Source organism: Cyrtonyx montezumae, unplaced genomic scaffold, assembly GCF_038088225.1.
Source record: "Cyrtonyx montezumae isolate F1298 unplaced genomic scaffold, pur_monq_1.0 scaffold_8, whole genome shotgun sequence".
Lineage (NCBI taxonomy): Eukaryota > Metazoa > Chordata > Aves > Galliformes > Odontophoridae > Cyrtonyx > Cyrtonyx montezumae.
This window is the reverse complement of record NW_027072089.1, coordinates 67,506,617-67,532,568: the sequence shown is the minus strand read 5'-3', so window position 1 is coordinate 67,532,568 and position 25,952 is coordinate 67,506,617. Positions and strand designations below refer to the sequence as shown.

At 42.8% G+C, this 25,952-nt stretch overlaps 1 protein-coding gene across 1 annotated transcript in view; it reads right to left on the bottom strand.

Annotated features, from left to right (window-relative positions):
- Positions 1–10,421: 10,421 nt before the first annotated feature.
- The window catches only part of ANKRD33B (ankyrin repeat domain 33B), a 31,620-nt gene continuing 16,089 nt past the window's right edge, over positions 10,422–25,952 (bottom strand). The window contains exons 2-4 of the mRNA XM_065751971.1: positions 21,589–21,718; positions 16,776–16,916; positions 10,422–11,767 (exon numbers count right to left, since the gene is read on the bottom strand). Of these exons, the coding sequence (XP_065608043.1) occupies positions 10,917–11,767; positions 16,776–16,916; positions 21,589–21,718 (1,122 nt within the window). The 3' untranslated portion in view covers positions 10,422–10,916. The remainder of the gene's footprint in view (positions 11,768–16,775; positions 16,917–21,588; positions 21,719–25,952) is intronic.

Here is a 25,952-nt window from a genome sequence, read left to right as displayed (position 1 = left end):
TTTCCTCATCCCGCATCGCAAAAACGGTATTCACGAAATGCCTCTTTCTTTGGGTCTTTTCATAAAATCTTAGTGCACGTATTTACACAGGAAACCTCCAGGGAGAGACGGAATGCATTACATTTTACAAAGCACTCAGTGAATGAGAACTGAGTTTTGTTACAAAGGCTGTTCCCTTTTCTTTCAGGCTGCTGATCTCAGGTGTCAACAGGAATACAAATTTCTGAGAACGCAGTGCTTGGAGCTGGCAGGCATGCATGGGTGCTGGCAATTCGTTTTGAAAATGTGCTCTCAACCTGGCCAGGTTGGGACAACTCTCAAACGCAGATACTAAGCCCATTGCAAGCACAAATCTAGCAAGTGACCTTGAAAGGACTCATCGCAATGTAATCTCTGCTGGCCAGCTTGTAGTGGAGTTATTTTTAGAAAATTCTGGTGGCCTGCATTCTGTGGGTCATTCTCATCTTTAATAAAGAAAAGCATTTGTAATCCACAGTGGTTTTAAGGGAAGTAAAATTGTTCGGCTGTTAATGAGCTGTGAGCTTTCTGCAGCCAATAGTAAGGGCTCATGCACTACCTCTGTTAACGTTCTCACCTTGTTGTGCCTCAAGCTGGTTTGGTAAGTGGGTTTTGTCCTTCAGTCTGTCTGACACGTGGCGTGTTGTGAAGGTGGATAAAGTAACGCTGAGGTATTTTTGGTGGAAGCTGTCTCAGGTGCCAGTGGATGCCTGTTGCTATGTTCAAAAGGATAGCGAGCTCACTTTCTTACACACATAGGAACGAATGCTTTGGAAATCACAGCAACTAGCCTGGCTTCAGGTCTAGCAGTGAATTTGGTGGTGTTCTATGAAACCACCCTTCGAAGATTGTTAGAGAAAAGAAAACAAGCTATCACCTTTCAGAAGCAGGTACTGACCATTGCCTGTAGTGCTCAGTAACCTCACTTTCCACTGTTTAAATCTCAGGGCGTACAATTCATTGATGTGTTAAGCTTTTAACATATTTTCCTCGAAACTGTTTATTTAATTATTTATTTATTGCGTGGAAGAACTTTGGATGCAGAAAATTTACAAATGCAAAACAAATGAAGTCTCTCTTTGCTGTAAAAGCCAGCGCTGTGTGCATTTGTGTATCGGCTGTGGAACTGAGACTTGTTTCAGTTGAAGTGAGGTCTTGTTAATATTCTAGTATGTGTGTGTACCTACAAAGAAAGACAGTAGTCAGTTCTAGAACTGAAGGTCTCATGTTTTATTCATCCGAGGGGCATTAAGCACTGTGAGATCAGATTTCCTGGAACACACAGTTTGGATGAACACCTTTAGCATCCTTCTTGCGGATATCTTCTCACCGCTTTAAATGTGAGCTGCTAATAAAGAAAACCTACATTGGAAGCTGTTTCCTTACCTAATTCCTATTCTCTGGACAAAATATAAAAAAGATCAAATGGAAGAGTTCTTTTCTAGGGCCTGATTTATCACCCAGGACAGAATTAACATCAGTCCACTGCTTATGTGACAACTGTGACAACTGGAGGTGTCGGGTATGGAAGGCTGAAACCTTAAACAAGCCTTTCAATTCTGCTTATTATGAGGACATTTGTTAAGCACACAGCCTTGCTTTTTGCTGTGCCAAACAGCTCCTAAAACGCACACACTGGAAACTTACTCTTTGTAGTACAAGAACTCTACTTCACATACTAATAGCTGGTTCACCATTAGCCAATTGTTTCCAAGATAAATATTTATGGCAAGTATAGAGCGTGATCTGACTGTTCATTGTGACTCATAATATTCCTCTCTCCTAGATTTACACATGTAGTTGTTAGCAGAATGCAGCCTTTCCCCGGCTGTCATTCTGCACCACGTGTGTTGTTCTGTGGTGGTCAGCACTTTGTGACAGGTGTGACTTTGTTCAGCGGGTGTGGGGTGAAAGGCACAGTCCTCTGCCAGCCTCCAGAGCTGAAGACATTGGAGCAGCATCTAAGCAGATCCTTCCTGAGAGTCTGACTTCACTTCTGAGCCAATTATGCTGGAGCCACAGCCCCTGGGGGTCAGACAGGCTGCAGTGTGCAGCACATGGGCCTGTCCATCCATGGCACTTCTTGGAGCCAGGCCATTAGTGGGGGTGCTGAAAAGGTGCCGTCACATGTGGAGTGTTGGTGACAGCCAGCAGCACCAGCCCTGAGCTCACAGGCTGTCCAGGCTTCGTGTGAGCAGCTGACAGGAGAGGGGGACACAAGTGCTTGGTTCCAGACCTCGTTCTGTGGGTTACACACCTCTTGTGGCTCTATCTTCTAGTGACGCTTATGAGTAACCAACCATAAGTAAAAGTACATGTGTCCCTCAATAGGCAGTGCTGGTGGTGGCAATGCCTCGGGCATGGTACTGGGGTATGGCACTGGATTTTAAGGGATCTGAATTCCTAGCCTGCTTTAGAGGAAGCTGTCGCTGTCTTTCATGAAAGCTGGTTGCTTACCAGTAAAATGCACTCAGTTGTTGTTACAGTTTAATAGAATTCGCCTGTGAAAACAGATGTGGAAATGCCTTTAAATAGCTACATGCCCTGACAGCATCCCAGCATTCGCTGCCTAGCTCAGTAGGTGTTTTCTCAAAGGAAAAACATGCCTATATAATTAACGCTAGCAGAAACACTTTGCAAGCTATCCTAGGAAAGGTGTGAGCAGCTGCTGAGTGACTGTGTCGGTATAGACCTTGCTCCAAAATTGTGGGTGCAGCTCAGTGGGCAAGAAGTGTGGCTTCCCCTCTTTTCCAACATGACGTGCTTCGTGATGTCGTCTTGCAACTGTGAACAGTATCACCAGCACCTTGAGATAAGAGTTGGTGGGGTAGCTGCCTGAAACATCATCTCTGAGAGAAAAGAGACTTTTCAGGCATCTCTGTTGATTCCAAAAGCCAAAGCATTGTTAAAATTGAAGCTGAAGGGAGGGTAAGAAATATCAAAATAAGATCTCCAACTCCTATTCTAACTGCAAGGGTTTTTGTTTTTCTTATTTTTCATTTAATTAAATATCTTCAAATAAACCATATGAGAAGACGCTGCATTTCCTCTGGCTTATGACAGGGCTGGGCCCAGCTGGCCAGGCTGTCCCTTGGGCTGAGCTCGCCGCCTTCTGCCTCATCCTCACCCGTGACTCTCCCACACTACACAGGAGGTTTGCTTGGCCCCTTTGGGCTGTGGGGGAAGGCAGTGCTGCTTGCTTCTGCTTTCTGCCTTTGGCCCAGAAATATGAAGGCTGTTAGGCTGGGTGCAAATCCACAATTGCAGAAGAACAGTCAAAGTTCATATCCACACACTAATGTGTTTTTCAAATAACTCTGGTGGGAAATGATCACTGTTAAATTAGGATTTGGCTTCATCTCACGTGCTGCTGCAGCTGGATCGCTGCATCCATCTTTCCCCTCTTGTCTCCATGCATTCTGTCATTCTTCCCCCGATTCACTTAAATCCCATCTAAGTGTCATCTCTGATGTGTCTTCTTGGCTGGCACGAGGCTTTCAGAAGAGTCTAGCTAATGGGAAATGGCAACACAGGGATTTAACAGCATTTGGGCTGCAGCGACCGGCCTTCTGTGCTTTCATTACTTCATAAATCTGGCCAATGGCCCACGAGAACCCCCAGAAGCTGAAGCCACTCAGAATGGTAGGGTGTGATGGTGGGATATGAGGCACAACATGTTTAGCCTTGCAATCCTAAGCAAAGTTTTCAGCCTGTCATTTCTCTGGGAAAGGAATTGGTGGGAAGAACAGGACAAAGACACCATCAGCTTACTGCAATTCTGAGGAAAGTACCTTTATTTATTTTTTTCTCATTAGTTTGAGAGGACAGTAACTTCAGTGTCTGTACATTGTCTCTGTATTTCCGCTCTTTTTTGGTTTTCAGCAGTTGTCCAGGTTTGGTCACCTCTCAGCCACGAGCAGCAGATGGCCATCGTTCAGAATGTGTCAGGCTTCACTGTCATTTGGCATCTGCAGAATACCAGTAGGATCGCCCCAGGCTCCACTGCTGTCTGAGCTGCCTCCACCATCTGCAAAGGACTTTGTATGTTTTTCTGAAGCAAGTAGATTTACGTGCTCTTATGGCTCGATTGACACAGCTTCCATTATGTAGCTTTGTTTCTGTGGGCTTTCCTAGCCATCTTTTTTCCCTTGTTACCTGATAAACAGGAGCTGCCCTTATGAGATAACCTTCTGTGTAATTGATGAGGAAACTGAGGCACAGAGGTGATAAGAAGCTTGGAAGTTTCTGCATATACCTGGACGGTGATATTGGCTTCAGTCTGTTTGCTTCTCAGTGCTTCTCTCAGCCTTGCTCCTGTCCTGTGCTGATGGTTTCCCTTGTTCTTACCCAACCTGGTGTTCTCCTTGCTACAGTCACATCCTAGCTGCCTGTTACGCAGCCCTCAGCTCCTTGCTGCTGCCTTATTGTGTTAGATTTCCAGTTCAACCAGTTCTTGCCCCAAGCAAAGGCCCTTCAACCCTTTAGAAGAAAGATGACCAACCTAGCATCCATTCTGTGTCCTGGTGCGATAAGCTTTGGAAGAAGAGAGTCAGAGCTTTCCTACCATGTTTACAGGTTTTCTTCACTATTTCCTTCTCAATCTTTACCTGAGATTTGTTTTTAGTGGCTATATATACCCTCTGCTATACCTTTACACTAAGAGCTGATGGATGGCTCCAAGTAAGCTCCAAGCTCAGTTGCTGAGGGTGGCTGCTTGTCTGCAGGACACATTTAAATCCCACAGCTGACTTCTCCACACACTGTGTTTTGTAGGAGGAGGCCTCAGGAAGACCTGCAAACAGGGAATTACTATAATCCAGCTTGGATGTCACAGAAGCGTGGATTAATATTTCATCATCTGTCTCTGACTGTTGTCAGGCTCACTTCGTTCCTGAGCTGGGGCTGTGATCCTCAAAAGGCAGCCTTGAATTAAAGATGAAACCCATGTCTCGCTTGATGGAAAAAGAGGACTATTCGGATATGGCTCTTTACCCAGCACTGCAGGCGCTTAAAGTTATCCAAACCCAAACGATAATGCAATGCTGTAACATGGTGCCAGAGTCTGCAAGGGGTAACTGCAAGCTGTGGCAATGAAAAGGAGACTGGTAAATAGCCAGAGGTAAGAGGTTGGTGCTGGAGCTGCCAATGACTCTGTGATGTGGGTAAAAACTCACTGACAGCGTGCTGTGGCTGAGGAGCAAGGACCTCACTCTCTGGCTGGAAAAGTGGAAGCTGCGATGAGAACAGAATGGATGGGGCAGTGCTGTTTCCACGAGCAGGCAGCACAGTTGCTGGCACCCTGTAGGGCTGTTCCCTGTGGCTCCGGTACCTCTGACACAATTTGTTCTCTGGTGCAGAAAACCTTACATAGTCCCAAGAAGGCTCTTTGCAGAAGGCTGCTTCATGGTGGCTGAGAAAACACAAGCAAACGCTGCTCATTGTGCCCACGGACTCGAGAACAGAAGGTAATGCAACCCATCATATGCAGAATAAAATCCCATAGTTTTGAAAGACCACAAGTGAAAAAATGACGTGTCAGACATATCCACAAAGTACTTTCTAAAATGAACACGCTGGTAGAACTTGAGTTTTCAAAACAGATTTTCAAGAGCAAAACAAAGTACGCTTAATCTGGCACAATCAGTTGGTTCGGTTCTGTTGCTCAGCAAAAGTGAGTTGTTTTATTTCGCTTATAATGACACATCTGGGGAGGCTGAGATTCTATCTTATCTTTCCATGTAAGACCATGGAAACTGGGCAAATCCTGAGCGACAATTATTTCACTGCCCTTTCCTGGGAAAGCAGCCAGGCTGGCAATAAAGCATGTCTATTTTCAACACAACTGCATTTGTATATGCTTTAGAAATGCTGGAACAGGGCTTTTAATGGGGTGATTAATTAACTGAATCATATATTGATTCGTGTCACATTAACGTTGCCACACAATGATGTAGAACATCCCAATGCCACCAGCTCCTGCAGGAAGCTGGCTGCAACACAATGGCAACAAGCACTAGGAAACCTTAGCTCCCACTGCCAGATGTGGCTGGAATGTAAATATTTTATCACCTTGAATACAGATATTCAGAAAACACGTTTGATGGCTAACATTGCCCTCAGCAGGTCTTGGTTACTATGGCACCGATTGTAAAAATGCCATATGCATGCACACGTGTGCCCACTAGACGGAGAAGCTGGTGGCAACCATCTCTTCATCAGCATTTACAAGTACTTCCAGTTGGACTGGAGCCCTGTGAGATACTGGAGTACTGGTTACTGGTGAGGCACTGGAACAGGCTGCCCAGGGAGGTGGTAGTCACTGCTGTCCCTGGAGGTGTTCAAGAAATGTGCGGCCCTGAGAGACATGGTTAGTGAGCATGGTGGGGATGGGCTGATGGTTGGACTGGATGACCTCTGTGGTCTTTTCTAACACTAATGGTTCTATGATTTGATGATTCTATGAGGTAAATGCACTGAGGATGGAGCCTCCTGAGATGGGCTTTGCTCATCTGCCTCTTAACAGCTTTGTCAGTTGGTTTGGGAAGAATGGCTTTGTAAACAGCCATTTGTGTTGGAAGCTGCTGCAATGGGAAAAGGAACCACCCAACTCCATTTCCCAAGCCTCTTCTGCTTTCCTCAGAGTGGACCGAAACAGAAGCATTTGGCCTGCTCAATAGCCACGGTTCTGTAGCCATGAAAGAATGGTAAGGACATTGTGAATTCAAACGTGCAGAGAGAATGCCAGATTTAAACCTGACTAGGCAAAATTAATATGCATAGTAACTTTAATTACCCAGTGCAGTACAATTTTTTTTCACAGAACACCCTGCCTTTTTCCATGCAAGAGCTCTGTGGTGTTCAGTGAGAAGGCAGCTGGTCTGGTTTCTCTCTGTAGCATCCATTTTATAGCCTCAATGAAAGGCTATTAGAGAACAATTACTTACTGCTGGCTTTTGTACAGCGGTCATCGTTAGCATATCTGAGTACTCTACATCATCACTGCAAGGTGAGAGGCCTTTCATATATGTATGTTTTATAGGCATGTAAATGCATATGAATATGCAAGTGCTAAATAATCTGCTACTATATATGTTAATGATGTATGGCTGTGTTACCTATAGTTAGTTTTATGGGTACGGTTATTTTAATACTATGCATAATTAATATCATTACACAGGCAGGGAATTAAGTTGTTCAGTGATTTGGGGCATTCAGTTCGCCATGCTTGGGATGTCCATATTTGGGATATGTAGCATTATAAAGCATGGCTTCATCTAAACATTGATTCAATCATCCATTAAAATGAACCTTTTTTTTTTTCAAATCAAGTCTTTTGCACTTCTCTGTCCAAAGCCATTGCTGAATAAAAAGCCTGAAAAGAGCCTCCAGGATTGCTGCAGCAGTGGATTATTTTGTTGTTGTTGTTGTTTCCTTTGTCCATTCAGTAAAACCTTATCTTCATGCTACTTGGAATCTATTTACTTTCTTTTCTGCACACCGTGCTCTGCAGGACATACATTGCTGTTGCGTCACATCAGAGTCCCTGATAACAGCAAAGAGAGGGACCAGAGGTTTGGTCATTCTGTGTTGCTTTTTTTTACAAAGCACCAACTTTTACCCCATAATGACTGCAGTGACATTTCACTGTGGCATTTGACAGGCTATTTATTATCTAAACAGTGACAAAAAAGAAACTTAAAACATTCTCAAATCTATACCCACACCTCTAAGAAAGTAAGTAGCTGTGTTTGTGTGTGATTGTGATGTACAGACCAATTACCAGCTGCTCAGGAAGGCCTTGAAAACAGTGACTCTGAATGACCAGGAAAGCCACTTCTGAGAAACTGAGGAGGCACTGAAGGAGACTCACACCAAATCAATTTCTTTTTAAATAACACTTCTTGTCAGACCAGAGAACACCTTTATGTCTGCTTCTAAGTCTTGTCTGCAAAACAGTCAGAAAAAGTTGGGTCAGAAGCCAATCTCATTTTACATCAGAGTCGCAACGTAGACATCAATGTGTTTCTCTTCCCCCCATTGCCTCCGTTAGCCCACATCCACTCTCCTCGCTGCCCAGAGACGATCTCCACTCATTGTTAGCTCTAATAATGCCAGCTTAGCACTTTCCATTAGTGGCTGGGAATTCAGAGGTTTAATTGCATGATTTACTGTACTGAGAGGCAGTGCAGAACTGTCAATCCAGTCCTGCTTGCCTTGAGAAGACCGCTGGCTGCTTATCAGCCATATCTCTGCTGAATATGCTCTCTTGGTGAGCAATTAATTAAGTAATGAAGAGCCTCTTTAAATGACCCAAATGGCTGCATTGGTTTCTAATTATGCATGTGATGATTTAAAAGGAAGAAAAATGTGAGGATAACTTCCATTCCTCACAAACCGTTTTGCCCTGCTGGCCTTCCCTAGCAGCTCTGTGGCTGCTGGTGCTTATTGGTCCCTCAACAGTGACATGGGACACAGGCCCTGACCCGTCACCATCCAACAGACAGACCAAGTTTCTTTCTGTGGGCTCTGAAGGGACACCTCAGAGGGCATAACCTCTGGGTTTCACCCATCGGAACACCATCTAGAGCGGCCTACCCAGTGCCAGGGCCTCCTCCAACACCTGACAGCCATGCTCCTTTCCCTCCCTTCTCCCCTGCACTGAGAAGTGGGAGGCAGCAACCCAAATCTCTCTGAGGAATAAAGTCACCAGGTAAGTTCCACAGCCTGTGCTTCTTTTAATGGAAACATCGTGTACTTACACAGAAGTGCAGAATGAAGGACACAGAGTTAGAAAGCAGGCTTTAACTTCAGCCCCTATTGCTAACACACTGCACCTTCATCCCTGAGAGCACCTGGCAGCTGCGTGCCTCCTGCAAGTGTTAGAGTGCGACTTCACCTGCAGCACACGCTGCTTTTCCACACTCAGTCCAGATGCTAAATCTCCAGCACACTGGGCTGGCAGTAAGCAGAAATCAATAGTAAAACCATTCAGTGCAGCACACCACACCCCAGTCCATCTTGCCGTCTTTGCCACAGATAGCTAAAAGGGTGTTTTCCCATTCTCCAGAGAAGTTCAGTTTCTGCCAAATGATTTATTTCTCCCATAGTGTGTTGTCTCATTGCAAGTTCAGTGAGTCTCTGGTCAGCCTTTGAGATGCTAAAGTAAAGGATGTAAATGTTTTCTCCTTTACTTGGCAGCTGAAACTGGTCAAAATCTGGCCTGCTTAAGCCTGAGCAAAATCATAGCCTGATATTTACAGTATTGTCTGTTTTTCTGCTTTCGGCCTCCACCTTAATGAATGTGCTCTTTCTTCAGCAAGCAGCAACTGTAGAGTCCTTCCTCATCAGAATTTGCCAGGGTAAGGCATGTCATTCAGACCAACTTCTGGTTAAAGCACATACAGCCTTAATTTGGACCAAGAGAACCAGCACCAACCTGTGGAAAATAACGCTTAGAGAAGCGCTCGTGTGCACCAGGGGATGGTGTGCTTATGTAAGCACAGCGTGATCTTCTAGCCAACCTAGCAGTTTAGATCTAATTCTGGGCTAGGAGAATGGCTCTGAAAATTTTCATACAGTGAGGATGATATGGTCCCCATATATCAGTGGGCTTTAAGGTCAGGGACCAGACATGTGATTGTCAGTCTTCAACTATGGAGCAGCATGGCCCGTTCCTGCTTTCACTTCAGTACTGACGAACGCTTTTTTCTGTTTTTGAGACAGAGTGGAGCTCCAGGTACCCAGATAAATGTGGGTACACAGTGAATCCAACCACGGTTTCCAAACATCAGTGGCTGGTACTGCATCTCTGACTGGATTTTCCTAGCTTGTGGATGGACTTGATACTTGGGAAAACTGCTTGTATTTCTAGAATTCACACAATTAGTCTGTCCTGGTTATAATCCGGAAAAGCTGTAGACACTGACAATAAACTGGTGCTTATTTATTTATTTATTTATTTATTAACAGAAATTTAAGTATCAAGGGAATAAGACATATCTAAATCCACCTGAGGTTCACCATCTCCCTTATTTCACAGTTAAATGCAAAGACAAAAAAAAAAAAATCCCTGAGACTAAAGAGGAGAAAACAGATTGTGGATACAGGGAAACACGATGGGGGAGGCAAATGTTAGGTGACTGTGTCATACAAAATTTAGTTCAACTTCTCTGTTGCTCCAAAGAAACCAGTCACTGTCCCTGATTTATATCTGCAGAGGATGCTAGTACCTCAGCTACAGAAATATTTTGTATGCAGCTCTCTTTATATTCAACAGAACAATAACATTATGAAATGCATCCACACAGACCATATAGAGCTGTACAGTTCAATATCTATCTTGTCCTAATCTTTGATTACTATAGCTAATATGCCATAAAGTGCTTCACGCCTTAAAAAAGAAGAAAAAAAAAAGTAGATTTTCACTGCCCATTGAGACTGTGATGTATTTTAAACTGTTCATTATTACTATAAAACCTTGTAATATGCCTACCTATACAAAGAGAGGAAATAATATCTAGTGTCAAAAGTGCAATTCTCTAATTGTGCCCTTTACAAAATGAACAAACACAAAATATGATCCTTTCACACATACTGTTTTTAGAGCAGTTTTGCAGTCATTCACCTGGAACTGGAAATAATAATAATAAAAAAAAACAACTTTAACTTCCTGTCAACAGCAGACAGCTAAACTTTTTTGTCTTCCACCTAAAAATAATTTCACCTTCCATGATCAGACACACTGTGGTATAGCCCTTGCCATGATTCTGCACCATAAAGGCCGCCATACAGTATTCCAGCTCTATCAACAGCAGGCATGCACGACGGCATGCAGTCTGTTATCTCGCTCAGATAACAAGACTAATGGCTCTAAAACCTTCCAAGTAACTTCCAGTAAATCAGGTTCTGCTTCTGGCAGGAGACACCTGCTTCTGCCTTTGAGCCTCTGCTAATCTTTTCTTCTCCAGCTCCTCTGCCTTCTTCCGCTCCTCTTTTAGTTCCTTGTATCTCCACTTAGGAATCTGCAAATAGGGGTCATCTTTAGCGCTGCTCCTCCTCCTCGCCTTTTCTGGTTGGAAGGTGGGTGGAGGAGCCTTGCTGACACGAACTTTGGGGATGACAAATCCTGGCCTCACACTACTTCTTCTGAGCAAGTGGAGCGGCAAGAGGCTTGTTTTCCTGGTGGCTATGGTGCTCACTTGAGACACTGCAAGGCTGACGGGCTGCAGACTGGCTCGACGGTCCTTCTTTTTGGGGATTACTGTGATTTTGGAGTTCTGAAATAATTTCTCATAGCTGCTAACGTGGTCTTTGTCCTGAGATCGGATCTCCTCAGCTCTCTGCTTCCTCAGGATTTCTTGCACAGCCAGTCTGCGTTTTCCCACAGAAGGTGGGCTTCCTGGACACACAGTCCTACATGACAGAGCAATGAAAGGACTGCCTAAGCTTGTTGTCACCTTCACCATGTGATCAAGGACCCCGTCCTCTTCTGGGCCATGGAAAGCCCGGAATGAGACAACTGACCTCACACACTCAGAAATCCTCTGCAAACAGGTTTTTGGTTCTGCAGCCTTGGCGAGGAGTTCCTTCATCTTTGGCCATTCTGGTTTATACTGATCACAGAACTGTTCTGGGCATGGTCTATCCATTAGCTTTTGCATGATGAAAGCAGATTCTGACCTTCCTGTATAGCAGGCCCATTCCCATGAAGTCAGTCCACGGCTTGGGTCTGTTGTGTGAACATTTGCCCCTCAAAGAAAAGAAAAACAAATAGTGTTAGTCAGTGAAACCGTTCAAATTTCTGAGCACTTCAATATTCACTTTTGATGTACAAGTATCACTGTTCCTGTAGATAACTTCTCGCTTCCCTATAAAAGTTTTAAGCTGAAATGTGAACAGGTTACAACTTCTGACTTCTTGATGGGCTTCTCTATCAGATGGAGTGCCACTTTCAAACAGCCAACACATAACTGACCTACAGATATCTTGTCAAATAAGAAAAGGCATTCTGTCATGTTGCTTTGGAAGATGGACATGCACAGAGACTGAGAAAAGGACAGAGAAGAATCATGAAGGATTATTTTTTCCCAGTTGGATTTATCTCAGTGACAGCCTTACAAAACAGCGTGAGAGGGACTAGATAAGGAAAGGCAACCAGAAACTGGTTTGTAATGGCTCCAGTTTAACCTTCCGCTCAAAGGCTGTTTCACAGTCACAGAAAACAGGAAAAAGGAGAGCACAGGGAAAGTGATCAGAAGTTCAGTTTTAACCCTACAAAGTATCATTTGATTCCAAATTCCCTGAGAAAATCTCTATAAAGAGAATGTTGGAGACATAGAAAAAGTGAATGTGAATGGAAGGAGAAACCCAAAGCAAAGAAGTTGATCTCAGTCTAAGAGGAAGAGGTCTTTAAGTGAAGTTTGCAGAATCATTCAGAAAGAAAGCACAGAAGCATTTCAAAGAGTCAAGCATGGAGCCCAATCTGGAAGGAGGCAAAGAAGAGGAAGATTTGATCAAAACAAGGAGTTCATTAGCTGTGGGCTGAAGAAAGGCCTGTGAGAGCTCAAAGGCAAAGGGTTTGAAGATGTTCAAGACAACAGAAGCTACAGACAGACCAGTGAGAGGAGGCTGGAAGAAAGGCACTAAAAGGCATTTTCTTCTGCTACACTAGCCTGTTTTTGAACTCCTCCTGCTCCAACTTCCTACCCTTGACTCTCGCTTTTGGGCTAGATTCATCTTGTCCCCTTCTGAATACTTGCCTGTGTCTGCACTCCTTCTCACTAGAGCTGACTGAAAACATGGCAGACTACATGGAAGTTGTTTGTCTGTTGTACACATAACAGGCAAAGATTTACTAAGGGAAGAGTAAAAGCTAAGGGAATAGTGTCTAAATCTACCTTTGCTTGGAGGCTGCATTCAAGCTCAGGCTCTCAGCTCTGGTCACTGCCTGAGCTGTGCTGCAGCTATGCCTGGCCAGGAGCCTTGCTGACCCTGCCCTGCAGGCCTGACTTCTGGTTTCACCTCAGACCTCCCCTGTCTCCATGCTGTCTCTTGTCTCATCACCATGAACTTCACTGGCAGCCATTGGCTGACTGTGGTTACCGTTACCTGACCTGCTCCAGTCCCTCAAGAAATACCTTTGCTGATGAGGCCAGCGCCTCTGTGTGCCTTGCTGCACCCCTCGGCTCGCTCACCTTTGAGGTGAAGCCATCCCTTGCTGCTCCTGACAGATGCGTACCCAGGTATTTGGGAAACGTTATCTCAGGAAAGAATACTATGTAGTGTAGAAATCCTGACCTTTCAATGGAAATTGATGTTGACTTTGTAACTTGTAACACAAAATCTCTTGTAAGGCATGATTTACTATCATGGTATTGATTTTCTGTACAAATCCAGGGGCACTTCTAAAAAAAACCTGTCACTTAACAGAATGTCACACCTGCATGAGATATGAATAGTCATGTCCTTTTTTTACCTATTAACTAGACACAGAATCACAGAATCACAGGGGTTGGAAGGGACCTCAAGAGATCATCAAGTCCAACTGCCCTGCTAAAGCAGGTAGGACAGGTAGGCATCCAGATGGTTCTTGAATATCTCCATAGGAGGACTCCTCAGTCTCTCTGGGCTCCGTCATTCTTATCATAAGCAAGTTCTTTCAGATGTTTATATGGAACTTCCTGTGTTTTAGGCCATTACTCCTTGTCCTATCGCTCCACACCAGAAGAGCCTCATCCATTTGCCTTCCACATCCCTCTATGTATTTCTAGACATTGATCAGATCCCCTCTCAGCGTTCTTTTCCCCAGGCTGAACAGATCCAGGTTATTCAGCCTTTCCTCATACAGGAGATGCTGCAGGCCCTTTATCGTGTTTGTGGCCCTCTGATGGACTCCTGATAGATCCCTGTCTTATTTGAACTGAGGAGCCCAGTACTGGACACAGTAGTCTAAATGTGGCCTCACAAGAGCAGAGCAGAGGGGAAGGTTCACTTCCCTCAACCTGCTAGCCATGCTCTTCATTTTTGAGGTGGAACCTCAGACTGTCCAACAGATCCTGGAGGGTTTCCTGACAGGCAACCATGCCCCTTTTCTTTGGTCCTGCCTTGCTGAAGGGTCCTGAGAGAGAAAGAGAAATTCACAAAGATCAGCTCTGTGATTTCCTTCAGACAATATTCAGACTGAGTCTGAGTCCATCTGACAGGGAGAGAGTGGGGCATGGCCTTGTCAGCACAGAGTTGCAGAGGCTCATGTGTATTACTGCAACAGATCCGGAAGAGACAGGACTTTGGGTCTGGGAGCTCTTAGCTCAGAAATATTGCTCAGACTCATAAACTCCCAACAGGGGAATTAGTTCAGGAATAAGCATCATAGCAAAAAGAAGAAAACAAAGTTATAGGAGAGTTTCCCCCTTAGGGAGCTGATGAAGGTGGCTGAGGGCAACAGAAGGAGCAGGTGAAGGCAGCAGGTGCATGGCCAACACATTAGCTCTGGGGGACTCTGAGTTTAACAGGAGAGCCCAGTGAGGCAGGCATCTATTACCCAGCTGTTTCACACACAGCATTTAACATCCAGCCGTTATATCCACTGCCACCTCAGTGACTTTACTGAAGCAACACTGAGTTCACACGGGAGATTTCAACAGGGTTTGAGTGGTGAGCGATGATGCGTTTCTGTGTTCCTGCCCAGGCTCACTGGCTGCTGGCACCATTTGGTCCTCGCTGCGCAGCCACCCGTGAAAAACTGCCCATGAGTGGCTCAGCTCTTCTCTTTTTCATTTTTCATTCTCAAATTACAAACTCCTACCTTCCAAAGATCCTCTTTGAAGAAGGAAACATTATGGCCAAGTGTCTCAAAGCACCTTCCTCTTGTACTAATTGACCTTGGCCACTCTCAATTTTCAGGAAGAGCAGTCACTTAAACCTAGTTCCAAACATCTGCCACGCTCTGCTGAAGCTCCTTTCCCATCCAGCAGCCAAATACTACTTAGGCAGTTGGAAAGGTGAGTTTTCCTTTACCAACCTTCTGCACTGCCCTAAGAAATTACCAGAAAGCAGAGATCTCACCCAAGCGACTGAACTGATACTGAGTCTAAAGACTGCCAGGCTATAATTGTTTTCTCAGCACACATGCCTGTTTTGTTGCTGTACAGCACTCAGAGGTTATGCAAAGAGACCCATGGCTGATCATGGGTTTTTCTCCCCCTATATTTCCATGTATTCTTACTGTTTAAATTAGAATTCAGCTAGAACCCAAGGAATTATTTTATTTATGAGACTGATTTTTCCCCAGATCATTCAATAATGATGTACCACATGTTCTTCAGCAAAGCAGCACTTTACAGTCAGCAGCCACTCAGTATCCTTTCAGCCCCAAACTATTTCTAAATCCATTCTGAACGAGCTGTTCCCTCCCTCCATTTCACCAGGCTGTCCAGTGCTAAACAATAGTTGGATATTGAAATGCCCCCTTTTTCAGCTGAAAATGTGCGGACCTGCAAAAAGTGATCAATAAAACATGTAAACAAACTGCAGTTTAGAAACGTGGAGTATATTTGGACTCAACGATTCTTATAGGTACCTTAAAGCTTTGAATATTCTATGACTAATCCTATAGCCTGTTAGCCAATGGATGTTCTCTGCTACCCCACTATCTTTAATGCACAACCAACCCAATATAACTTCCTGTAGGTAAACGTTATAGGGGCTAACAAAGTCATTTTCTGGTTGGCCTAATGTTTGTTCTTCTCACTGATCTGTTGGCTAATGGAACAAGAAGAAAAGAAGGTGGCTATTCAGATGCCAGAGGCAGCATCCATAGTTTAAACTTGATATCTGCGCTGAGTTACCTGCAATGATGGAAAGGTTCTGAAATAGCTTGTCACAACCAAGACAGGCAGAGCAAATTTCCATCAGATCCCCAGTGATAATAATAGAAAGCCGTGACACTGTCAGGTCAATTTGACAAGCTTTAAGGTATGGGAATTGAAGTTTCATTGTAAGTGATAATTTATAACAGCCACTGGAAAATTCTGAACTAGCATCTGCATGAAATAGACATTAGTTCAGAAAGTGCACCTGTGTCTAGCAATACCCTAGCTTTAACCACTGTTTTATAACTTTTGTTTCATAAAAATTTAACTCCAAAATGAATGATCGGACTCCTAAACCTTGATTCCAGTGTAACAGGTTGGAGAACCTTGCAGAAAGTAATGCCAGTTGCCATATCATTCATGCATTTCTGTGCCACATCAACATTAAGAAACTGGATATTATAAAAATGGATTAAAGTCGTGTCACTATGTTTGATAAATGCCTTCTACTTAAAACAGTCATATTACGAAGGATTAGACATCTGTGGCACCGAGACAGCAGAAATGAGCTATCTATTCAACGTCTCAGGCTACAATTAAATGGACCTGTGGGATTTGGGGTCTAAGGAACAACAATATTCACATGCTATCTATTATCATTTCCATAAAAATTTAATTGTGTCAATGCCTGCAACTGCAATAAAGTATGCTAATACACACATATACTAATTTTTTAATTGTTAACTAATAATTTGTATACCAATTACTCAGCACAGTAAAGCATACAACCCTGCAGCTAAAAGATGCTATATGGCCCTGCCAAGAATCAGCCTTGCTCCTGTAGAGGATGCTGTCCCAGTGTCTCTCACCATCCCTTGTTTCTATTTTTGTGTGACAGTCCGGTATTTGCAGTTAGAAGATGAAGAAGCAGCAAAGCACTCTGCATACCTGCCATCATCAAGGCTTTCACACACTCCGTTCGCCCCTGCATCGCGGATTTCATCAGTGCTGTAAATCCAAACACATTCCTCTTCTCAATGTCAAGCCCAGGGAAATAGTTCAACAAATAGTTTGTAATGGTTATGTGCCCTTAAAAAAAAAAAAAGAAGAAGAAGAAGAAGAAGCGAAAATCCGTCATAGAATTAAGAGACTGTCTCAAGGTCAAACCAAAAATTGCTCCTGCAGGTTTGATAACTGCAAAAGTACGGATGATGAATGAGATCTGCTCTCGCTTCCTTTTCCACTCATTGCAGTCATTAGCTTCAGCATTAGGTGGCACTGTCCTGTGGCAGAGTGTGGGACAGTCCTGGAAAGCTGACTTCCACCACCTCTCAGGTTGCCCTCAGGCAGATTTTCTCCTCCCTGAAAATGAATCTAAAGTACGGTAATGATTAAAGATCAGAGGTGGTCACTCTGAGGTTGAAGGGGCCTCAGTTTCTTGAATCAGGGGGTCCTACTGCTTGTCTCCTGGGAGAACTCTATGCAGAGATTCACCTTTTTCATCCCTCTGATAAATTTGAGCCTTACAGTCACAGCACTCCATTAAGAAGTAATTATATGTGGCAGTTCCAGCCAATACTATGAGCAGCAAACCAGGCCAGCCATGATACTAGGCAAAGAAATATTTTGCAATGATCCCCACATTTTCACTTTTCCATCTGATCGTGCAAAGCCACTTGTCTACTTCTCAGTAACTGGGAAATGAGGCTGCACTTCAGTTCAGATAGCAAAATAGGTGACTTGAGTTCTGCCTCTAAAAGCAACTTGTTACCACTCATGTGCCTCATGAGTTGGTGTCAGCAGGAGTGTGCTGATCAGCTGAAGCTATCTCTGGCTAGCTGGTGAGAAGACTAATTAAAACATCAAGCCTTTATAATTGGACCATCAGAACAAGACAAATATATAGTGCCATTATGACTCATTCAAAAAACTTTACCCTTTTTCGCCATTCATTTTATGATGCTCTGATGCTCTATGAAATAATGCAGTCTGCCAGGCAGCTGCGACAGTCACAGTTTAATTACCAGGCACTGTAAAAATATTCTCACTTCTCTCCACAGTCCAGCTGAATATTCCGTGATGCATATCACTCAAATTCATCTAGAAATGTTACTGAAGCAGATTATAATTCATACAGGACACTTTTTAAAGCTTATCATGTCACATCTGGTGCAGATTTCATCAGATGCTGCTTTGCACTAACACAGTCCAAGACTCACTCTGGAAAGCAAGGTAAGAAAAGCTTTAGCACTGAATTTAAGATGTTTTCCAGGTGTAACTCTTTGTCTCCTAGAATCTGCTGGAGTCTGCTACCTTGCCACATAACTGGATACCCTGCTGAAACCTGAGCAGGTGGAGAGATAGCACAGATCAGCTCAACAATGTCAGAGTCAGGGAAAACCGGGGAAGATGCTCGCGGTACCTTGGACAGACTAATGGAAATGAAACGTAAAGATATGGCAAACTGCAGTAAGCTGAACACAGCAAAAGTGAACTGTGTTCAAGGCAGGATTGAGTGACCCAGTCCCGCTTACTCAGCACAGAGGCTTCAGCTTCACTGACTTCATGGCATGAGACCAAACCCTGTCAGGGTATCAGTTACTACCAGGAGAAGCTTCATGCCCAAGTTGTTTTGCAGGACATGCTCTGTTTCATCAATGTACAGTGTGCTTTCTCATTGGTTTGTAACAGCTGGAATAATGCCTTTTGACAGAGAAATCAGAGACAGGAACTGAAACAAGTAGAAATAATAAAATGGACAACTTTTCAGCACTTTTATACATTACAGAAGTTGGTCTTTCCTTTGCCAGCACCGTAGCTGCAGTAAGAGATGTGTTTTTTTTTAATCAGAGGGAAGCCTAAGAGACAGCCCAAGGGACTTTGCTCAGGCAAAACTCTCTGGGGTACTACAGATGGTCCCAAACGGAGTGTGGGGGAAATAAAAAACAAAATCCAGCACCTTCATGTCACAAGGATTCCTGAAAATCACTTCAGTTTCAGTTTGCAGGAGGTTCTGTCCTCTGAGGTTTGTTTCAAATTTCAAGTTCAAACAGACATCAAATTCAAAGCGAAACTCCGATCTGCCAAGTTTGTGTTCAAACCGTGTCATATGCTTTTGATTTAAGGCCACAATGTTTGCTTCAGTTCTCCTGCATCTATAAGGAACTAGTAGAGCACATCTAAGTCATAAATCAGGTGAGTGAGCCTTTCATGATTTAAAGCCTGCTGTGGAAGCTGCATGCAGCTCTGCAATAAATGAGCCTAGCATCGGGCAGGGCAGTAACATGGCATTGGAATCAGGCTCCTGCTCTGCTGCCCATGAGCCAGCTCTACCTGCTGGAGGACTGGCGTGCTGAGGGCACAGTTCTTCGCCCTGTGAGACACATTTAGTGAGCAGCACAGATGTCTGTAACAGCTTAGTTCACTTTATTGCTGCCACAGAGAGAACATATACAATGGTTATAATAATACCTAATAATCTATTTAATGCAGGCGGAAGGATACTCTGCATATTAAGGAGGATGCTCTGTCATATAGAGTCATCACTTGGACATGGCTCGTGTCTCCAGAAAGCCTGCATTTGATCTGTAGGCAGTGGATGCTTTCTGGCAGGCAGGTAAGACTGAAGATGCACAGTCATTATGATCTGGGTGTCTGAGGTAGCTGTGTTCTCATGTCTCTATTAATACAAACAAATCTGCTGCTTCGTGATTTGTGTTTCAAGAGCCTGCCCCAAACTGGTCTCTGAAATGTGCAGCATCTATACTTCAAAGGGGAACAAATACAGCTCTCCCTAAAGCCCAGTACGTGCCAATCACTGTACACTGCCATTGATGCAACTATGTCCTCATCAACAGCCAAACTGAGAACCAGCAGGTTTTTATTTAATGTAGTTTTCCACTCTCTTTCCTTCTTTGTAACCATTCTCCTTCCTTTCTTTTTGCTGCTTGTGATTTCATTCTTTCATTTGCATCAACCTCCCATTTTTTCCTGCACTTCCCCTATTCTTCCTATTAATGACTTCCATTTCAGCAGCATCACTGCCTGCTTCTGGGCTTCACACCCTGCTTGCCACTAACAGTTTTCAGTTTTGGAAGGGAAAATCCTCTTGAGAAGGATGCTACATCTGCAAGGAATGCTGAGAGCAAGAAAACAGACCCATTTTCAAATCTGAAATTTACACATGACGTCAAATGCTTAGTCTGCAGTTATTTTTTCTATACTAATTTTTTCTCATTAAGAACCCATCTGATCTCCTCAGACTATTTTTTTCAGGTCAGCCCGTCAGAAAGGCTTCAGTTTAAGATGGGTTCTTTGAAAGATGTGAATTTAAAATGATCACTATCAGGTGAGGAAAAGGAACTGAATTCTCTTCTGAGACCCCAGCTGGACTGTAAAATAATTCTACTTAATGTTAGATGCTGACTATGCTGGAACAACATGTCTTGGCAGCCATGGCACTTTTTAAACACATACGAAAGTTTATGGGACCATAACAAGAACAGAAGTGCTTTATGAAAGCACCTGGATACCGTCTTGCAGTTAGCTAAAATGATGTGGGCCAGACTTTACACAAGAAATACTGTTATTTTGGCATAAATGTCAGCGAGCTGCTTCAATGATTTATTTTGCAGAAATAAATAGTATTCAGTAAAACCGAATCAGCCCACCACTAACAGTGAGACAGCACAGGCTTTTCTTTTAGTTCTTTCTAACACACTGCTTAGTGTTGCTACTTAAAGTTCAGCAGTAATTAAGCAGCATCTATCACACTGCAGCTGCTCCAGTTGCAGTGTTAACCACGTGGTAATCTGTATTAACACTACAGCAGTGTCTCACGATGATGAATTCAACAACTGGTGTCCGTGTCAGAGCTCAGGATTATCGTAGGCAAGGGAAAACTTCCCAGTTGTTAGGGGTCTGTGTACACTTCTGCTGACTGCAGTCATTTCCAGAGGTGTTGGGGATCAATAACAAGTGCTTGCTGGCAGACAGAGTCAAGTCAATGTCAACCGTCCAGATTAATTCTGAGCTCATTAGCGTGAGTTAGAACACTCAGGAAGGAGTTTGTGTTAGTGTTAAACCTTCCACTGTCCAAATCTGTGTTATGGCAGATAAATAAAAGATGAGACTTCTCCACCTCCTTAAAAAGCTGTCACACTCACAACTTGGCTATGAGCATAACTTTGGTTGCAATTCCTTCTTTCAGGGTTCTTTAGCAGAGTTTCCTTTTAAATGCAACACAGAGCGAAGTTTGTTTACTCACTGGAAAGGCTTTTTAGACGTATGCTGAAATTTCTGAATGATGATATATTTTCCTACAGTCAGCAATTGTTACAAACCCACTGAGGAAGGCACAATGAGCATGAGACAGAGAGAGCTATGAGCACCAATACAGCACATTACAGTACAGCAGTGGTGACTGGGTGCTCATCAGAGCAAACATAGGAAATTTAGGACGCAGGAGTTTTAAGGAACCAAGTCATACAGACTCTACATTCTGGGCACACTTTTCTTTATTTCTAAGTTAAAATATTTAATGGCATCTGCTGGAAATGTATAGCTTATTCGCTCTTAGCCTATAGGATAAATATTGCTTTGGATTAATTCAAGAAAATAATGACAAACTTGGGAGCAGGGCTGACCAGGGTAACATTATGCATAGTAATTTCTTGTAAGGCTTTGAAAAAAATCCTACAAATAGCAGTCACAGCCTGGATGTCTCCTAAGACCCCATAGAAGACGCAGAGAAGACCCTCACCTGCCTGTGCAGCTGTGATCAGGGCTGTGTTCCCTTCATTGTCCTGCCAGTTCACATCAAGATGAGGGCATTGCGATAAGGCTATGACAATATCCACAAACCCTTGGTAACAGGCAACGATGAGACCATTCTGTAATCAAAATAGAAAGAGTTAGGCTTACCAGACTCAGGGAAGTCCACTGAGGAAGCACATTTGCATGCTTTTCATTTGTTGGCGTGGTTTTTTTTTAGACTGAAGAGCTGAGCAGGTATCAGCATAACTAGTGATTAGCTCCAGGCACAATGTTCAGATCCAAAACACAGCTTTCTGTCTCTGCCCTTTGGCGAGTAATGCTTGTCATTCCTCAGAAATACCTCCAGCAGTAGGCTTTACATTGTGCTTGGAAAGTGACTGTTTATAACCACCTTACACTTATATGGCTATATACTCTGTATCCAAATGAGAATAAATCAGATTTTATTGTACAATAAAAGGAACCAGGCAGGTAACATGAATCGTACCTAACTTGAATATTAATTCTCTGAAAAACGGGCTTGTTCTCGGAAGGGATAGCAATGGGGAGGAGTTGCATTCTTGATGCCTGCTGCTGTCTTTTAAAGTTCCAACTTTCCCATTAGAACCTGACATTTTTGATAAGCATAAATATAATCGCTGTCAAGAGTTCCTGTTTGATATGCTTTATGATGGCTGGAAGCTGTACAATTTCCGGGAGGAAGCCAAGTCAGGAAATGAACCTTACAACTTGGCTTGGCATCCAGATAGCATATCACTCAATGGCAACAAACCAGGAGCTTCTCTAAAATACATCAAAAAACACTTGTCATTAATTACCTGGAACTACAGTGCTTAACTCTGACTACTCGTTTGACCACAGTGATTAAATCCATTATCCCTAGTTGTCAGGATGTCTCAGCAGTCCAGAATCCACGTGTGTGGAGCTGACGGGTGCCAAGCCAGGCACCTGCAGACACACCAAAGCTTCCTGCAGCCACCCTGTATGGCCAGGACCACTGCCCCAAGATCAGCATCAGCTTCTGGCTACTGAAAGGATATGGGGAGAGACACCCAGCCTCTCTGGTGACCCTGCCTGCTCACATGCACTGCCACCACATTGTGCACCACCACAAATAGCAGAATGAAATAGAACCTGGCTATGAAAATAAATATAAGAGAAAAAAAGATTAAAACCTTTTGAAATGTAAAAGACTGCATGGCCCAGCCTGACTCCTCTGTCCTTTTTCTAAGCTGCTTTTACTTCTATACTCTTCATTCTTTTCCCTATGGACACACCCGAGGCAGAGTCATTCACCAAATGACCACTGCTGTGGCTCCTGAAATATTGTCATAATAACAAAGTATAAATATTTCAATGTCCTAGCTCTCTTATTCTGGATAACTCCTTTGGTTTAGGTGGCAACGAGCTTCATTAAGACAGAGAGGCAAAGATGTTCAAAGGCTATCTACAATATTTTTCAATTACGTCATTAGATAAGATCGTTACTCTGATTTATTTTATTCTCAGCTCACCCCTGTCCTCAATATGAAACAAAACCCAACACTGCTTTATAAAGAGCATCTCATTTTTCCTCTGAAGAACCTGTACAACTTCAAAGCATTTCACTGTAACTGTACAGAGGATTCTGCTTAAAGATATATAGACACATAATCACACGCTTCTCATCAGCGGCCAGAGCCACAGTGCCAACGCTGGGCCCTCCAAGAGTACCCACCAGTCTGTGCTTCATGGCATCATGGCGCAGTGGTAGGACAGGCAGCTGTCCTTGGTGCCACTCTTATGGATGCCTGAGATAACACGACTTGTAGGAGACTATGACTTTAGAATGAAAATTACAATAAACCCTTGGATTCAACTGTTGTTTCCCTGGGTCAATGACACCATGATAATTTGTAGTTTCATGGTGCTCTTTTTTTTCCCCCTTTTTCCTCTCTGCATCCATTTCTGATCCTGCCTGTCCTCTGCTTGCTCAGAGTTTATACATGAAGGCTGACCAGCACACACACCCAATCCATCGCAATATGAGTTGGTAGTTAGGAAATTTTCATTTATAGTAGCAACTATCCACAGCCATAATGTGCTTCGAGCTCTTTCAAAAATTTCAATTAATCTTTATAAAAAAACACAACAGTTCTTTCAGTAAAGTGTTTTTCGAAGCAATTGGTACAGCAGAAGCCTGTTTCACAGCAGTTTGCAGTATGATACAGCTGTGCATCTTACGTTTCTCAGAAGATAAAAATAAAGCATTATGGATAATTTTATCTAGGAAATTCTGAATCTGAACAATCTCATTGTCCTCACACAAGACACGACACTTTATCTCATTACTGTTCTACTAAGGCATCAGTTATTCTGCTCCTCACATAAAAGATTTTAGGGCATTTGTGAAATGGCCAGCGTATGTAGAAAATAACAACTTTTTTTTTTTTAATTGAATCTTGTGGGATTTTTTTTGTCAATACAATAAATTCCCAGACATATTCTTCCCTCTAAGACTTCAACTATTCTCCCTTTACTGCATTATTTTTCCTCTCCTCTCTTTTGTACCAACAACCGCTTATTTGAAACCATAGAGTAACAAGTCAGACTGCTCTCAAATGCACATCATAACAATTAGTGACCAGAAGGAATAGCTCTTGATGCATTCCCCCATGCAAGCTCAACATTCCTGATTCTCAAGGGCTGGTCTGATGGCTGAGACCTGTTCTTTCCCGCTGTTGGTTGCTGCTGGTCATCTACCAAGACCAACAAGACACAACAGATAAAAATCTGCTTTAATCCTCCATGCAGAAGAGCAGAGGAAACCATAAACACAAAATGGCACTGATGCTTCTGGACTATAAGAAAAGTAATTTCTTCACTATAGGAGTCTTGGGTTGTTGGCTTCCCTGAGTTGTGCAAGAGATTCTTTTCATTTTTCCAATATTACATGCAGGTTCCATGTGACAGAAAAGAAAGCATGTCACCCATCATTTCTATGTTAAAATTTATGGTAGATTGTGCCACAGAAGAGGAGAAATGTTGAAATTGTGCTCAAAAACAGGGTTTTTTTTTCGTTCATTTGTTTTTTGTTTTTTCCAACTAGAAGCCATGGTTCTGCCATGGTTTTGAGGGAACGTTTAATATTTCACAGAGCAGTCCCACCATTTTTCTATACAGTATGACATTTCTTATTTTTATGTAACTAACATTTTTGAAAGAATCCTCTTTGTTTCAGAGGAACAAGGCAAAATAAATAGATTGTCTGGCAAAGCAGTCAGTCTTGATTTGCCATATATTACAAATAAAACATCCTTGGCTGATAGTCAAATGGACAATTTCAGGCACAGGACTACCTGAAGTTAACCACATGTAGCTGTATTTTCCTCAAGTGGTGTTTTAAGAATTCACAGAGATTTACACTGCTCTTCTGTAACTGGAAGAATGGTATTTATCAAAATTTCCCACAGAGGCATAAACTTGAAATGCGCTTGTATGTAATATAATAAAATAGAGATAACTTGTCATTCACTTTAAACTGAAATGTCTTCATTTGCTTTTGATTCCATTTAAGACTGGAATAATGCTGCCACTACAAAAAAAACTCTGACTTGCTCGGCTCTGTCGGCTAATGACATAACAACAAGTCTGATTAAGGGAGACAATGGGTATCTCAGGAGACAATTTTATAAATCAGGTTTTATGACAAAAATACAGATGTCATCCTATTTGTAACCTAGATCATTATGGATAATGGAGATCAGAAAAATACCAGAAGATCAATAAGGAACTCAAGCTGAACAGCAGAGCAAATCACATACAGCGCACAATTAGTTTATCTTTTAAAAGAATTTCTTCAGGCAATGTATTTTCTATCAAGATGCTGAAAATAAAAAGAGATTATTATAGCTTTTTGCTTACTATCCCAGAAAAAAAAATGTTTCTGGCAGAAGACTGAATTGACATTATCCACTTTGTTTTATAAACACTGGGATAAGAACTGTCCAGATTGTTTTGTGAGCAGTCTGTATAGTATTAGTGACAAGTAGTGACAATTCTGAAAGGTTGGCTTAACAGATTAAGCCAGCCCACAATTGAATTAAATGATAATGATTCATTACAATCTATAATTGTAATTATAATTTAATTTAAAAAATATAGAATTTGTAATCATCTATAATATGTATTGCAAAAGAAACCCTTTTATATTATTTGAGGAAAAATCATATCTCCATTACTCTGCCACTGTGCAGAACTTGGGTTAACACTGAAAATCCTCATTTGCATCCTGGTAAAAGAGAGTAAAATTTAGTGCTGAACATCCCTACTGGCTATGTATTAATTTGTGTACAATGCATAAAATCTTCC